Source organism: Ilyonectria robusta (genome assembly GCF_021365365.1).
Source record: "Ilyonectria robusta strain PMI_751 chromosome Unknown BGZ61scaffold_90, whole genome shotgun sequence".
In the NCBI taxonomy this organism is placed as follows: domain Eukaryota; kingdom Fungi; phylum Ascomycota; class Sordariomycetes; order Hypocreales; family Nectriaceae; genus Ilyonectria; species Ilyonectria robusta.
The window spans coordinates 42,939-59,530 of NW_025764524.1; the positions used below are offsets into that span (position 1 = coordinate 42,939).

General features: G+C 36.0%; 5 protein-coding genes across 5 annotated transcripts; 3 read left to right on the forward strand and 2 right to left on the reverse strand.

Annotated features, from left to right (window-relative positions):
- Positions 1-131: 131 nt before the first annotated feature.
- BGZ61DRAFT_577634 (uncharacterized protein) lies at positions 132-1,185 on the forward strand (the record flags this gene model as incomplete). Its single annotated transcript, XM_046256255.1, has 3 exons — positions 132-656; positions 733-958; positions 1,016-1,185. The coding sequence occupies exons 1-3, from the start codon at positions 138-140 to the stop codon at positions 1,183-1,185; spliced, it is 915 nt and encodes a 304-aa protein (XP_046093520.1). The 5' UTR covers positions 132-137.
- A 573-nt stretch (positions 1,186-1,758) lies between these two features.
- BGZ61DRAFT_375477 (fungal-specific transcription factor domain-containing protein) lies at positions 1,759-4,078 on the forward strand (the record flags this gene model as incomplete). Its single annotated transcript, XM_046242417.1, has 4 exons — positions 1,759-1,875; positions 1,963-2,295; positions 2,359-2,829; positions 2,906-4,078. The coding sequence occupies 4 exons, from the start codon at positions 1,759-1,761 to the stop codon at positions 4,076-4,078; spliced, it is 2,094 nt and encodes a 697-aa protein (XP_046093521.1).
- A 3,049-nt stretch (positions 4,079-7,127) lies between these two features.
- BGZ61DRAFT_375472 (uncharacterized protein) lies at positions 7,128-7,601 on the reverse strand (the record flags this gene model as incomplete). The annotated part of the gene is made up of 2 exons (XM_046242415.1): positions 7,128-7,283; positions 7,488-7,601. The coding sequence occupies 2 exons, from the start codon at positions 7,599-7,601 to the stop codon at positions 7,128-7,130; spliced, it is 270 nt and encodes an 89-aa protein (XP_046093522.1).
- A 366-nt stretch (positions 7,602-7,967) lies between these two features.
- BGZ61DRAFT_375493 (major facilitator superfamily domain-containing protein) lies at positions 7,968-10,051 on the reverse strand (the record flags this gene model as incomplete). The annotated part of the gene is made up of 6 exons (XM_046242421.1): positions 7,968-8,771; positions 8,925-9,093; positions 9,151-9,311; positions 9,362-9,587; positions 9,739-9,856; positions 9,958-10,051. The coding sequence occupies 6 exons, from the start codon at positions 10,049-10,051 to the stop codon at positions 7,968-7,970; spliced, it is 1,572 nt and encodes a 523-aa protein (XP_046093523.1).
- Positions 10,052-11,703: 1,652 nt separating this feature from the next.
- Positions 11,704-12,604, forward strand: BGZ61DRAFT_406380 (uncharacterized protein). The gene is made up of 2 exons (XM_046243154.1): positions 11,704-11,752; positions 11,825-12,604. The coding sequence occupies exon 2, from the start codon at positions 12,138-12,140 to the stop codon at positions 12,393-12,395; it is 258 nt and encodes an 85-aa protein (XP_046093524.1). The 5' UTR covers positions 11,704-11,752; positions 11,825-12,137; the 3' UTR covers positions 12,396-12,604.
- The last annotated feature ends 3,988 nt before the right edge of the window (positions 12,605-16,592 follow it).

The window sequence follows — 16,592 nt, forward strand, 5'->3', positions numbered from 1 at the left end:
GATAATAAGGCCCCTGGGTTGTATAAACACCTCCACTGCTCATGAAACAGTTGCGTCTGCCTCTACTCTAGATTTAACCGCTTTTACATCTACATCTACAACATTATATTGTCCTTTATTACCATCATTCGCTCGAAATGTCGGATGTTCCAGAAGTTACTTATCGCCCTATTGCGGTTACAAGCAAAATTCATCGGGCAGCATACCCAGCAATCTCACCGTCTCGGCCAGAATTGTCGCAGGCTGGGAAAACTATTCTCATCACCGGAGGCAGCGCAGGTATTGGCTTTGCAATTGCTGTCGCTTTTGGTCATGCTGCTGCCGACAGGGTGATCATTGTCGGGAGAGATCAGTCTAAGCTTGACAAGTCAACTAAGGAACTTGCCAAAAAGTGTCATGCGTCCAAGACAGTGTTCGAAGGATTGTGTTGCCAACTCGCTAATCCCGCGAGTATCGACACTTTATGGGATAACCTAGATGCGAGAGAAACTCAAGTTGACGTGCTTGTACTGAACGCAGCTGCACAGACCGACCAACATGGAAAGATGGGAACCTTAGGATGGGAGAAAGTGTGGTCTGCTTTTGAAATCAATGTCCGATGTCTGCATCAGTTTTCCGAACGGATGTGGAAACAAGCTTTGGGTTCGCGTAACAAGGTAAGTTTTTGTCTGTTCTGTTCTTGGTTCCTCGCCAAGAATTAGCTTGAATCTCAGCTAACATGACTGTTGACAGAAATATATCGTCAACGTTTCCGCTTGCGCTATTCATGATTTTCCCACGGCAGACTTCTCTCCGAGCTATGCCTTGACCAAGAACTCGGGCACTCTCCTGTTACAACAACTGGCACGAGAATGGCACTCATCTGATATCCAGATTGTCAGCTTTCACCCAGGCGCGGTCTATACTCCTGCGGCCGAAGGATTTGGACTCAAGGAAGACTCATTGTCCTGGGATGATGGTAAGTAGAATTGTGATATAAATTTGGGCCTGTAACGCTAATCGCGAAACCTTGTAGGAAGTCTTCCAGGTTCAGTCGCTGTATGGGCCGCCTCTGATGAGGCTGCATTTCTGCATGGTCGGTTTATTTGGTCAGCTTGGGATGTGGATGAACTCCGTTCCGGCAAGCTTAAGGAGCGCCTTGAGAATGATGACAAGTTTTTGAGGATTGGTGTGCATGGCCTTTGAGAATTGAGCCCCTTAGGTTTACTACGAGACCGCCATAGTAGTCTGTTGAAATGAGAAGATATTGAAATGCTTGATTCAGACTAAGTGTGCAGTAGGGGAATCACTGTTTATGTACAGGCACTGTAGAATGTTCCTCCTTCCACACCTTGCCACCGACTTGGTCGCCTCAGTAGTAACTTTTATACAAGGTGTTGGATCCGTTACGGTCAATTCAATCAGATAGATAGGGATCAATACAGTGATGATGATGTTGATGATTGCCTATGCCGGTCATCCGGGCCGGCTGGAAGGTCAGGATATCAATCTATCCGAGATTTCGTCATACAGGGTCATCATCCTACAGAGAAACATACGTCATAGTAGTGATTACATATTTTAAGGTTTCACTGAACCCCCACTTTCGGACTTATCTTTCATCCCGGAACTTCCGAAACGGCACCGAAAGATTTCCGGCCAAAAACGGCAGATCTTAGCATTGCGATTCCTTTCTTTACCATTAAGAACTCCATCCAGGTAGAGGTTATTACGATTCAGGGCCGGCAGTCCCATACCCAATCTCACCAATCGTCACAAATGCAGAACCACGCCAGCACATCAGTTGCAACAACTCCTCGTACTCTCGCTTGCGTCTCATGCCAACAACGTAAGATCAAATGTGATCGTATATTCCCCTGCGCGAATTGTACTAAGGTATGTAGCCTCTTAAAATTTCTTTTGTTATGAGTGGTCTTTGTCTCATTTTTCCTTCTGATTTTACCGTACACTCACCGCCCTTAGGTCAACGTCTTTTGCGTACCATCCACACGAGCTCCTTTTCGCGGGAGAAAGCGACCCAATCAAGTCTTTGAAGAGAAGTTGACGAAGCTTGAGGCTCTCCTTGAGCAGCATGCAGTAGCTCGTGCTTTTCCTAAGGGCCCATCGGCTGAAACCCTTGATACCACTCTCTTATCACAGGAAGCGTTACAAGCCTCATCTACGCCCGATTCTACACTGCTCCTTCGGTCCACGGAGGCGAGCCAGTCTAGTCCTCAACTATCTGGGAAGCTTGTGGTGCAAGACGGCAGCGTCAAATTTATAGACAGTTATATATGGGGTATTGTTTACGAAAATGTCCGTCTATCTCCAGCCCCCGAACACGCATCATGTCTGTCATGTGCTGATTGGTGCCTTTAGCTTCAAGAATTGCGCCAAGCTATAGACGCCGAAACATCAGAAGATCAAGATGTGTCAGCCTGCGATGTGTCTATGTCAGAGGACCATATAGATCTACTACTGACTGCAATACCCTCTGTCGACCTTGACGACCCAGTCCCTTTACCGATACAAGTGTTTCGCCTATGGCAAATCTTTGTCGATCGAGTCAATCCTGTGACAAAACTAATCCATGTGCCTACTCTACAACCTATTCTTATTATTGCTATTACGGATCATGCCACTATAGCAACAAAATATCAGGCACTATTATTCGCCATCTACCTCGCCTCTGTTGTGAGTATGTCAGATAAGGAGACTATGACGATGCTTGGAATATGTAAAGATGAGGCTATCCGACGGTTTGCGGTCGGTGTCAAAACGGCGCTCACGAAGGTCAACTTTCTTGTGAATTACGACATAACCACCCTTCAAGCTTTGGTACTTTATCTAGTAGGTTTATCAACGCTGAAAGTTCAATTACCAGTATCACTATTTTACACGAATAAGCGCTAATTACCATTACTAGGTCTGTCTCCAAGGGCGGAGTGATCATCACGCCCTCTGGGTTGTCACTGGTGTTGTCATTCGGATTGCTTACAAGATGGGCCTGCACCGTGATGGTAAGACCCTAAATCTATCCCCTTTTGAGACAGAAATGCGCCGGCGTGTATGGTGGAGCATCGTGGCGCTCGATTCTATGTACGCGGCAACCTCGGGTCTTGGAGAAACGTTGTTACCTACGGGATCAAATACCGAGATGCCGGAGAACGTCAATGATGACGACTTCTTTCCCGGATCTTCTGAGATTCAGGCCAGCGATGGCCCTACTGAGATGGTTTTCTGTTTAATGCTATACGCAACTGTCTCATTTTTCAGGAGTAATCCCGTCGTCGACCTCGAACACAGCGTCTTGAATGGCCAAGTCGCTGAGCCTCTCACTGCTGATTATGCCGTTTGCCAGGCCACTCTAGAAAGATTAACTACCTTGTCAGAAGAACTCGAGGCAGAGCTTCTAGACATTGAGAATCGTTATTGTAACCCTTCTTGGGGGTCCGTCCATATTCTAGCCGCTGCCATACGGCCCTGGATAGTCAAGGAAATTCGGACGATGCTTATTCCAATGCGCGAAACGCCTGAATGGGGCACTGAGGTCAACAATGTTCATGATAACATATTCCGCATTTGGTTGTCGCATTACGAAAACCTCGTCTCGTTCTACGGCAGTTCCTACAACAACCGGTTTCTTTGGTTTCATAAAAACCATTTTCAACTCGGCACCTTCATCTTTCTTGTCAGTCAGCTTGTCAGCCGCCCCCATATCGGAATGTTCGCCGACCGCGGTTGGCTCATAATTGACCGTGTTTATCAATATCACCAACAGCTTTCGGACATGAATCAGCGGCAACACGTTCAACTAGCATCGCTCGTCCTCAAGGGTTGGGAGGCTCGCGAGAGCTCTCATTTACAATTGGGTATCTGGCTTGACGTTCCCGCCTGCGTCACCAAGCTAAAGATATCCATGCCAGAGCCTAGTTTAGGAGCTTCAGATCAAGTGTTGGAGTCATTTCAACTACATGCTGGTGGGATCGATAGACAAGTCATCTCTAGCATTCCTTTCAGCATGTCAGGACAGCTTCTGGACCCTTTGCGTGGCGGCTGGGGTTCATCCAGGTTTCATAATGGTGATGTAACGGGCTAGCCCCGGCTGGACAAGGCAGTGCCTTGTCCCCTTGCTGGTCTGATGTGACGGTCGGGTCTAACCTAAGGGTATAGGGTAGGTCCGAGGCGTGTGGTGTATGATCGAGTAGATCAGGACGTCGTAGTGAGCAATGTAGGTCACGGTCTGGTAATGGTAGAATAGTAGATTTAATGTAACCAAGTGTGTTGATAGCTGGTGAGGCTATCTCTCCATGAAAGTACTAAATAAGTATCTATATACTAAATGGGGATTGGTTGGTTTGTTGGTGGGAGATGCACTTTGTGCGGACAGGGCCTGCGACAGTGAGAGTCAGAGATACCCTACAGTTCAGGGATAAGAAAGCCCTGCAGCTAAGACTAGCGGAGGGAAATCGACATAAAAGAGATGTCAAGCACTTGATCAAGTGCTTCTGAATGGAATGGGATAAATTAATTAAATAGGAAGGGATAAGAGCTGCTGCGACAGCTGGTTAAATAGCAAGTTAAGCGATAAAGATTGTCTTCAAAAAGTTCAAATTGAAAAAGGGAAAAAGCATGCCCTTTCTTGTAGAGGATGAGCTTGTCCTTTAAGTAGTATCTAGTCTTGTAGGCTAGACCTATTGTTATTAAACTCCTGTGTGTCTGTTAGCACTATTATATTGGGTTGTATAGAGTGTTGGATTGTAACGATTCTGGGATTGTAACGATTTAGGATTATAGGCGCAATTCTTAGTGCGATACTCTATGTATTATTAAATAGAAAAGGTGAGTATCTATGGGATTATTACTAGAGCTAACTGCCTAGTTAACCTGGGCTATAATACTTTACTAATATTAAAATAAGATTAAGATAATATATTAGAAATTTAAGATTTTTAGAGAAAAATATATTATTCTTAATTTTATAGTAAATTAGCTAAAGTTTTATTTTTATACTTTTTTATTTATTTTAAAGAAATTTTATATTTATTATTTATAATATTTAAGTTTATATTTATTATTTAGTTTTTTTATAGTTTTATTTAATATTATTAAATAAATTAAAGTTATATAGTAATCTTAAATAGTAGAAATAAATAATAAGAGTTATATTTAATATTAAAAGAAATAATAGCTAAATAATAAGATTATTACCTCTTAATTTCTATTTAAAACTTCTATTTAACTTTTCTAACTTTAATTTTATTATTTATAGTTAATAACCTTAAAATAGTAATTTTATTATAAATAATAAAATATAAAAAAAAATCTTTTATTATTAAAAAATTAACTTTTCTTTTAATATTTATTGTATTTTAATAAATTTTATTTAAATAACTTATTATTATATTTATAAGAAATAACTATAATAAGAATAATAAGAGAATAATAAGAAAAAGAAATAAAAAGAAATAAAAGAAAAAAGGCTTTTTATAAGATTTAGAAAAGCCTTAAATAAGCTTTAAATTCTTAAGCTCTAAAAGATATAAAAATAGAGGTATATTTAAAGCTATTAAAAGCTTAAATTAAAAGTAAGAAAAAGATAAGAATAAAGATTACTAAGGTAATATAAAGCCCGCTTTATAATATAGTAAAATAAACTAGCCCTAGAAATTATAAAATTAGAATTTTAAGTAAATAGCTATATAAACTTAGTATTTATATATATATTAATATATAAAAGTTATATAATTAAAAAAAGAAAAAGCTAAGCTTTAAGATATTAATAATAATTTAGAAGGTTACTATAAGAGTATTTAAAGATTTATATTAAGAAGAGTAAATATAATACTATTAAAGTAATTATAAAAAAGGTAAATTAGATAAGTTATAAGATTAATTGCTATAAATTTATATATAAATTTTTAATAGCTTTTTTATAATTTAAAGAAAGTTAAAATTAAAAAATAAATAAATATATATTATATAATTTAAATAAGATTAATAATAAATTTATTAATATAAATTTAATAATAATAATAAGTTTTTTAAAATAATAAAGTAAAATTATAATAAGGTTTTTATTTTATAATTAAATAGCTAGAAGGTTTTTTTTAAAAATTAATTAAAGAAGTTTTATAAGTTTAAATATAAGTAAAATAATATATATTAAATAAATAAATAAATAAATATTATTATATTAATTATTAATTATAAAGCTCTTATTATATATATTTTTATATATTAAAATTTTAAATTTAAATTTTAATATAATATAAAATTCTATTAGAATTTTTAAAATAAAAAAGAAAAATATAAGCTAGATAACTATTTAAAATTCCTTAAAAAAAACCCTTTTAAATTTCTTATTATATTACTTAAAATATTTAAATATAAATTAAAGAATTATATTAACTATTTTTAAATATAGTTTATTTTTTAATAATAAAAATAAAGTTAATTTATAAAAAAATTAAATTATTAGTATTAATATTATATTTATTTAAATAGAAATAGCTATATTATATAACCTAGCTAATAATATTAAAAATACTAATAATAATAAAAGCTAAAAGTTTCTTATAAAAATTAGCTGTAAAAAATATAACTTTTAATTTTAAAAGTTATTATATTATATTAAGCTAGTATAAATACTAGCTATTTAAAGTAAAAAGAGGAATTTAAATAAGAATCTTAAAGTATTAAATTAGGTTATAGAAGTTTTTAATATATTTATTAAAATTAAAGTTAAAAAAGTTAAATAGAATTTTAATAAAAAAGAAAAAAATAGCTTAAAATTTAAAACTTAAGTTTTAATAACTATAATATATATATAATAAAAATATAGTAAATTTAAATATTAAGTTTTCTTATTAAGAATTTATATTTATTATTAAGAATAACTTAACTACTTTTATATAGCTATTTTCTACTATTTAAAATAAAGATATTTATTTATTTATATTTTAAAAGTTATAATTTACTCTTTTTATAACTAGTAGAATTTCTATTATATTTACCTAGCCTCTTTATATAACTTTAAATAAAAGTATTTCTTTTTATATATTTTTAATATTTATACTAATATTTATAATTAGTAATAATTATATTATATTTCTATAATTAAATTATATAGCTATTATAAAAGCTATTTATATATTATTATCTATTACTTCTATATTAATAGCCTCTAAATATAATAGTATGTCTACTACTCTTTTATACCCAGCTAAAACTGCCTGAAATAATAGTATATTGCCTATATTATCCCTTAGCTGCAAATTAACCCTATATATTATTAGTAATAACTCTACCAGTGCTGCATAGCTATACTTTACCATCTAGGTTAGAGCTATCTATTTATGCTGATCGCCGATATTTGGATTAATACCGGGGGTAGCCAGCAGCCGCCAGACCACGGCCTTATGCAGTTCCGCCGCTGCCCGCAACAGGAGTCAGAAGCCCTATTGATCCCGCCCGTTTAGATCTACGCGCTGCATCGCCAGGAGCACGTCGACTACCTCGTCATGCCCCGACTTCGCCGCGCGCATCAGCGGCGTCTCCCCGGATCCTGTATCAATCTTAGCGTCCGTATCGACGCCCTCCACTGCAAGCAGCAGTCGCATACTTGCAGTATAGCCGTAGTCCGCCGCCGAAAAGAGAGCCTGTTCGGCGACTGTCCGCGTTGTGAGTACCGACTGCACCGCACGATAGGCCGCCAGCGATTCTGAAATGACAATCATTCACTACAGATAGGTACGCTGGATTATAGGATGTGTGACTTGGAGCAGATTGAAGCGGAGTGGGAGCGGCAGCGGTGGATATGGTAAAGGCGCACCGTGTCGCAACTAAGGATTAGTATCTTCTCAAATTGGAGGAACAACGAGTGAATTCCTACAAAACTATCTACTTTGCGTAACGAGTGAATGAAACACAACCGTCAATTTCCACCTCGTGTAGCAATAATGGTTCATCTTTGCTTCGTCTCCCTTCTACCAATTGCACTCCGCGCCATCTACAAAGAAAATTAGCCCAGCGTAGTTCGTAGTAAGGGAACATATACTCACAAAACTCCTGAACCTCTTCCCGTACACGTATACCGGGAGTGATAGCATCAGCACTGCCGTGGTGACGCCAGCCACTCCGAAGAAAAAGTGCCGCACTCCAACCTTGATCATGAACCCAGTCAGGAACGAGGTGGCAATAAAGGAGAAAATGGCCTTAAAAAAAGCAATCACCACGAATGCCAGATTAGATTCGTGAGCATGACAGTCAAGCACATACGAAAGAGCTGCCTGAATGACGAATGGGAAGCCGGCATGCTGTACCCCCAACCATGCTAGCACAATAGGTAGAGGGTGGCCTCGTGCAACGCTTTCACCAAATCCAATGAATGAGGCAATGAATATCGGAGCACCGATGACCATCAGCAATATGCGAAACTCAGGCTCGAAAACACCGCCGTTGCGCCGTGCCAAGTTCTTTGCCACTGCATCTGCCATCCAGCCCGCAGCTGGCGCTGCAAAAAGGCCGACGAGGAACGGGGCGATGTTGACGATGCCCAAGGACGTGGGTGTGAGATTGTACGGAGGCTGTGTCAGGAGGACTGTTGATAAAAGACCCGTACCGATTACGAGAGCGGTGCAGAAGCCATTAATTGTAGCACCGTAAAGCACTGCTGGGTAGGCCATCAGCTGAAACGGACTGATCAGGTCGCGAAAAAAGTTGGCCTTGGAGACGCGACAGCGGAAAATGCGTAGTTTTCGCGCATACGGTTCGGGTCGTTCAACATGCTCCTTTAGCAGATCTACATCATCATCAAAGCTAGATGCGTATAAAGACGCATCTATAGAGAGCGTTGTAGACAGTGTCTTGCTGAGCCCGTCAGGACCTGTTCGAGATGTCTCGTTTCGGGTATGCGATTGTTCTGGCGGGCGAGGGGCATCCACAGTGTCCATGGGCATTGGTGTATGGCCAACAGTAGGCCGTGGCTTCGAGTATGTTGTCTCGAACATGAGGAAATACGACAATATTAAGAGTATGCCGAACACTAGTGCACTAAAACCGAAGGTCGCTGAGTAGCTGAGACTGTCAATGATAAGGCCGGCGATAACCTGGCTGTATTTCCAACATTTGTCAATGAACGATTCAACCAGGGTAAAGTACATAGCTCACCCAATCAGAATTCCAGCACTTATAACTAGGCTCCAAAGGGCGAGCCACATGCCCCGTTCGTGGAGAAAGAAGATGTCGGAGATGAGTGCAGTGACCATGGTTTCGTATGGTGCAGAAGCGATTCCTTGTAGGGTTCGTAGAGCTGCTAACGAAGTGAAGGACTTGAGATGTCAGCATTTTGAGGTCCAGCCATTGCAGTAGATGCACTTACGCTCGCGAAGGCACCCCAAATATTGGTAATGACCATAATCAAAATGGAGCCGAGAATGAAAGGTCGCTTTCCAATAACGTTTGAACCGGCTGCCGTGACAGAGGCGGTGAAGCCAGTCCAGAAAACCAACAAGCCAATTGTCCATGTCGAGGCAGTATCGACGCTGACGGAGAACTCACGCGAGATTATGGGAATAGCCGGTGTGAGCATCACAGACATGCTACCACTAGTTAGCATAGTCTTGGAATCAATCTGGAAAAGCACTTGTCTTACGCAATGGCTGTGGTGGAGATAACTGATGCTAGAATGGCAATTGTGTTCTTTATTGCTGTAGACCTAGACGTTGACATGTCAATAAACGAGGAATGAAATTCTACAAGCAGTCCGAGGTCGCCCAAGTCAAGGGCTGCACGTACCAATTCAATGGATCGTTTGGGCTATCCGATGGCTGCGGGATTAGGACAATGTTTCCCACTTTCTTCAAGCCCACCATGTCTAGTAGGCAGCAGTTAGATGATGCTCAACGGTGTGTTGAAGGCTAGGCTGGCTGTAGTTTCTCTTCCAGATTTTGCAGGACACAGAATTCATGCACATACCGGGACTTCCCGTGGTTACATTATCGGACTCGCTAAGAATCGAGCTTCCAGGAGGCAACGCCAAATGGAGGTCGTCAAGGACGCCGAACGCCATTATTATGATCGAGTTCCAGACCTGCTGGAAGCGGTTTTTGAAGGCGCTGTGATTGGATTGCCCGTTTTAAATCAAATGGAATGCTAGGATTAAAGAATCAAGGTGTTCAAAAGATAGAGAGTAACTGATTAAGAAAAAAACGCAAGCAAGAAAGGGCCCATCACCAGGATAGTGTTCCCAAAGAATAGGAGATAATGATATTTGTGGTGCAAGGAGAGTCTGGCGTTGGATATCTCTGTGACATAGCTTTTCTAACAATGAGCTGGCAAAGATCACTAAGCGGGCCTTTGGCGGCTGAAACCAGCATGGAATGCATAAACTGCGGCTTAAGCTTTGTTTGATGTTTAGTCTCAAACCGGCAGTACAGTAATCGACGATTCATTATGCAGTGACAGGTTGCAGTACTGTTTTAAAAGTCACGTTCTAGGACAGCATGAGTTTGAGACCTGTAGCTGTCAAAAAAGATTGGTGGGACACGGATCTGACGCGACGTGGGTCGATCTGCTACTTCGTACGTGGTACTGCAAATAAGGAAAGGGGTGAGTGACGGAACGTACTTAAGCTTACGTGGCCGCTTAATTTAGAACATATTGTCTATTCACTGAGCGCATTGCATGAGCTGTGGGTGTTTGGGCGTAACGGAGACTTTACCTAAGTCAGAGACTCGTAGAGAAAAGATAAAGTGACTTCGGCGAAATGAGCTGCCTCTCTCAGCCTCAGTCAGTCTCGCGCTCCGTCCCACGATATTGTGTGACCCTCCCGCAATTCTAAACTTTGTAGTCGGTCGCTGTATTTGCGTTGTCCGAACAAGCCATGGTATCGACCAAATCACAGCTCCAGACGCAATGTTGGAGAAAGGATCAATATTCTTTCCACAACTCTTTGAATGCTTGCATACAGTACACAAATGCGTCAATATGCCTTCTTCCACCCCCACCCCTTCACCCCCAAAGAGGTCCAGAATATGGTCACAATACATCCACATACCCTCGAGATGCTGGGGCAGTGAATTGGGTCTTCGCTTTGTCGGGCAAGTGGAAGCTGTTGCATCGGATAGGAAGGGTGCATTGTGATGTGAATAGAAGCTCTTGATTTCTAGCTAAGGGACGGGCCTAGAGCCCGTCTTTTATACATGATGAAGACGGCTGCTGCCGGAGGCGGCAGTCCGTCGCCGCCGCACAGGGGCCGGGGCCCTGTGGGTCCCGGGAACCGGGATCCCGGTCATAGGGCCGACGATGTGGTCTGAGAAAGAGAGGAAGATCGCGTTGTCATGCGCCTCAGGATGACCCCAACGTGTGATAGTTGTGACAGAAGCCATCCCAGTCAGACACCAAGGCAAGCCCGGGACGAGGCGAAGCCGAGGGATTACTTGCTTTGATAACGGCAGCGACAGAAAAATCCAGAAGGGAGGGGAAGGAAAGGAGCTCAACAGAATTGCCAAGTTCGACGTCCGCGTGCCCAAGACTTGACGTTGTCTCTCTCAGGTGAATCGGCTGTTGGCCTGTCATCGCATTGTGGCCAACCCTCTAGGATTCTAAAATCCGTCCTTCTCGAATAGTCTGCGGTCTACGATTGACAAGAACCTCTTCTCGTGTCCTACGTCCTGGTAGCCGACCTCGTCACCAATCTCTGGTCTAACGTCTGGCATCCAACCCCTATCCGGTCTGACTTTGCTGGTCTGCCATTAGGCGACCGTCATGGGTAAGTTTCTCTGCATCAACCTTGTACTGCTCGCCACACCTCGGTGGAGTTTAAGCTGACGGGTACAAATAGCACACCATGTCCGGCTCCGTGACATTTCCTCTACGCCGCATCCAAAATCGCCCCCTCGAAAGTCTCGGCACGTCAACGCAAAAGCTATAGCAGCACCGCCACTTTCGATTTCTTTTCTGCCATCGTCATAGAGCGTGCCACGGCTACCCTCATTCCGTCGCAGCCCAGCCCCGATGAACAAACAAGATACTACTATGGCTTGCCCGGTCAACCTTGAGTCAACCAAGGTTGGTAGTCCGATCAAGCTCGGATCCATGGGAATTCAAGAAGGACTTTTGGCCTATTCCCAAAGCACTTGACCCCAGCGGAAGACATGACATTATCGATGTATGGAATAACCCCGCAGGCTCTCTTCACCGGGGCATACTCCAGGCACTTGAGAATGTGGCTTAGACCGCCATCGACATTTGGCGCATTGGCTACGTACGGGTCCCTTTCTGATGAAGTTCCTAGGGAGACACCTGAACAGCCAGTCACGCTGTTTGTCTCAGTGGAACCAGACTTAACACCATGGGACCGTGGCCAAGCCATTGTCATGAAGTGTCATGAGGTCCTGCAAGTTGGAAGTTGAACAGCTTCAGCTGAGTGGGCTATGTTCATCTTTGAACTTGAGCTAATGCTCGAACTCGGGCACGCCTTTTAGAGGAAGATCCCAGATATTTCCTACAATAGGAAGAGGCTTTAGTTTAGAAAGAGCAGGTTATAGGGACATTTTAAGTAATAGTAAAGTTAATAGATAGTAAAAAAGGTAAATTACTCTATAAGAAGTTAATAAAATACATAAATTATATAGAATATATATAACAGTCGTATCTTCTAGTCTGCTGTAGACGTAGTCTAGAGTAGGCAGAAGGCGGGTTGCTGGTGGATAAACCGTAGGTTTATATTAGCAGAGCAGTTAGGGCGTTACTTACAGGGTAAATATTATATCTAGTAATAGTTAAATATAGTAATATATAGCAAGTTAAGGTAATTAAGGTAATTAAGTTATATTAATAGCTAAGTAGCTATATATAGTGAATATATACTACTCAGTTGGCTATATAATTATAGAGGATTAATAGATTATAAGGATTATCTAATAATCCTAATAATTATTATATTTTTAGATTACTTAAATTATCTAATAATTAAGGTAATTGATATATAATAGGAGGAATAAGTAGATATACTATTAGTATATATAATATAGTTAGAGCCTAATCTAATATAGGTTGTAATATAATATCTCCTCTCTATTAATTCTTAACTCTAAGATTAATTATTATATACTATATACCTAATTATTCTATTTAATAAGTTCTTTTTTCTTTTTTATTATTCTTTTTATAATATCTAATTATATTATTAAGAAATATAAACCCCGCGCCCTAATAACTAAATATTATAATATCCTTCTTAAAGTTATTTTATCTTATTAGATTACCATAAAGACTGCCTATTCTTCCTATAAGTAATCTAATATAGATTATACTATATCTTCTAGCAACTCTTCTTAGTATTCCAAGTATATCCATCTTAACTTATTATATTATAACACTTATAGCCTTTCCCCTTAGCAGCTACGCAAGGTTGCTACTTACTATGCTTATTTCAAATCCAAGCTAAAGGAGGCCGAAGATACTTATCGCTAAATAGACGCCAAAATCAAGTATCTTTAAAAACAAAAGAAATTATAATTCGAAAAAATAATACGCGCCGTATCGCATAGTATTAATAATATAGAGGAGCTTGAGCGGGTGGAGAAGAAGGAGGCCGAGTAGGAGGTATAGTGCTAGGCTACTTCTTTAGTTATTTCTAAGGGCTGTTCTTCTACGGATAGTATACTAGTAGAGGACTTTAAGATAACTTGAGATATTATTTATCTAGAGGTGCTATTAGATTCTTTTTTATTAGCTATTTTTAGTTTTATTACTTTTATTGGGGGAAATTCTTCTATTTTTTTTAATAGTAGCTGAGATTTTTAGAATCTATTTTAATATATATTTTCTAGGGTATTTTTTATTTAAAAAAGTCTTTTAATTTAACTTAATAATATATAAGATATTTATAGAATTTCTATATATCTTTTAAGGGGTTATAGTTTTTCTATTTTATAAGATATTTTATTTTATTATTTTCTCTTTTTATATTAAGAATTATTTTAACTGTAAATTCTTAATTATTCTTAACTTCTATTTTTTAATTATTATTTTATATCTTAATATAAATAGTATCTAATATTAATTTAAGTAATAAAATATAAAAAATTAGATAGAGCTTAACTTTTAGTAATAAGTTATTTATAGTTATTTTTTAAGATTTTTTTAAAATTTTATAGAGTTTAATAAATTTAAATTTAAATTTATTATTTAGTCTTTTCTAATTATAATATTTTTTTATTTATTTTCTAATAAATTCCAGTTTTATTTTTATTTCTTTATATAGCTATTATAGCTAATTAATATTAAGAATTATTTTAGTATTTAAGGATTCTTCTTATAATAATCTATAGATATTAGGGGTAAATTTAAAATTAGTATAAGCTAGTATAAGTTTTATTATTTTTAAGATAGATATATTATAGGCTAGTTATACTATAGGTAGCTTCTAAATTTAGTTATTTTACTTATAATTAATATAGTATTATAGATACTATTTAACTATTTAATTAAGTCTTTTTATTTATCTATCTACTTATAGTCTTTAAGCTATTATAAGCTTATAATTTAATCCTATTTAAGCTATTAATTCTTATTAGAATTTAAATATAAAGGTTATTTTTCTATTAGATATAATCTCTTTTAGTAATTTATAAATACTAATAATATTTCTTAAGAATATATAGAAAAGTTATTTTATATTAGTAGACTCTTAATAAAGTAGGAAGTATATAAACTTTATAAGCCTATTTATAATAATAAATATACTATTATAGAGTATTTTAGTTATTAGGTTTTTAGATAGTAGTAGCTTAATAATATAATCTATTATAATAGATTCCTAAAGTTATTATACTACTAGTAGTAATTATAAGTATCTATAAGACTTATATTATAGTAATTTTAACTTTTTATATAGATTATAGCTTTTAATAGTATCTAAGATAACTTTCTTTATTTAAGGGAATAAGTATATTATTCTTAGTCTATTAAGAGTTCTATTAATATTCTAATATCTATATAGAGGATATTTATATATTTTCCATATTAACTATTTTTATAATTTATTAGGAATTTGTAATTAGTCTATTTATTCTTTTTTAAATAGTATATTATTATACTTCTAGATTTTCTTTAATAGTAGGTTTTCTTATTTTACTATATATATTATAACAAGAATTCTATTAAATTTATAGAGCTTTTATTTTTCTTTTTTATCAATAAATTATACTTTCTTTATTAGGTTATTATTTTATATTTAATTTATCTTATTATACTCTATATATATTATTTATAAGTAGTTATTATTTTTTAATATTATATAGTTATAGTAAAATCTTTTATAAGCTTAGCTTCTTATAAGCCTTTTAATTTAATAGTATTCTATTCTTTTCTTTAAAAAGCTAGATACTAGTCCTCAAGGTATAAATATCTACTTATAGTATATTAATATTCTATAGTAATAATTAAATTTATTAGGAAATACTTTATTATTATTATTATAGAATAAGTATTCTTAGTAGATTTTCTTTTGTTATTTCTTACTAGGTATCTTATATATATTATATTATTTCTCTGGGTATTTCTAAAGGTATATTATATACTTCTATTTAAGATATTCTTTTAAAGTTAGCTTAAGAAGTTACTTATTTTTCTTAGTAATATTAATATTAAAGTTAGATTATTAGCTAATAGTATTAGCTCTGCTATTTTCCAATTTCTTTTTATAGATAATAATATAATTAAATTCTAATAAATACTTTATATAATAAAGTTACTAGCTACTAAGCTTTTAGGTAGTAGTAAAGTATAAGATATTCTTATAGTTAATATAGATCTTAATCTTATACTTACTTTCTAAGAGGTAATATTAAAATTCTTTAAATAAGTTAACTATAGTAAGAAATTCTTTATTATAAATAGAATAGTTTAGGTGTTATAGTATTTATATCTAGTATCTTAAAGTAGTAAAGTATTTATTATATTATTATATATTACTTTACTAGTACTATTATTAGTTAAAGTTTAAGATTTTATATTATTATTTAAATTCTATTTATAGGAGGAATAATTATTAATATTATTAAAAGTTATTTAGTTAGTTCTTTAATTAATTAGTAGGTTTACTTATTATAGCTATAGATAGCCTAGAACTAAATTATATTATACTGAGGGGATAATATTAAAAGAGATATCTTTATTATATTTATTTATAAAAATCTTAAGGTAATTAACCTTCTTAGTAATATATCTATTATTATAATTAAAATTTATTTCTTTAAGATTCTATACTTAATATAAATTTAATTTATTCCTTTATAATAGCTTTAGCTTATTTACTACTCTTAGATAAAGGTAGTTAAGTTTTATACTGCTATCTATTAATATAGTATACTAGTATTTCTTAATTTATATCTAGATTTCTAAGTAATCTATTCTTATACTTTTTATAGTATATAGAATTCTTTTTAGGAGTTTTACTTCTTCTAGCTCTTAGCCTATCTATTACTTTATTATAGAGGGTGAGGATAGTTTTTTATCTATATTTAAACTATCTTATATTATTCTCAGTCTTTAGCTTATCTATTAATTTTTTATTAAAAGTTAAATTTATTATTATATATTTT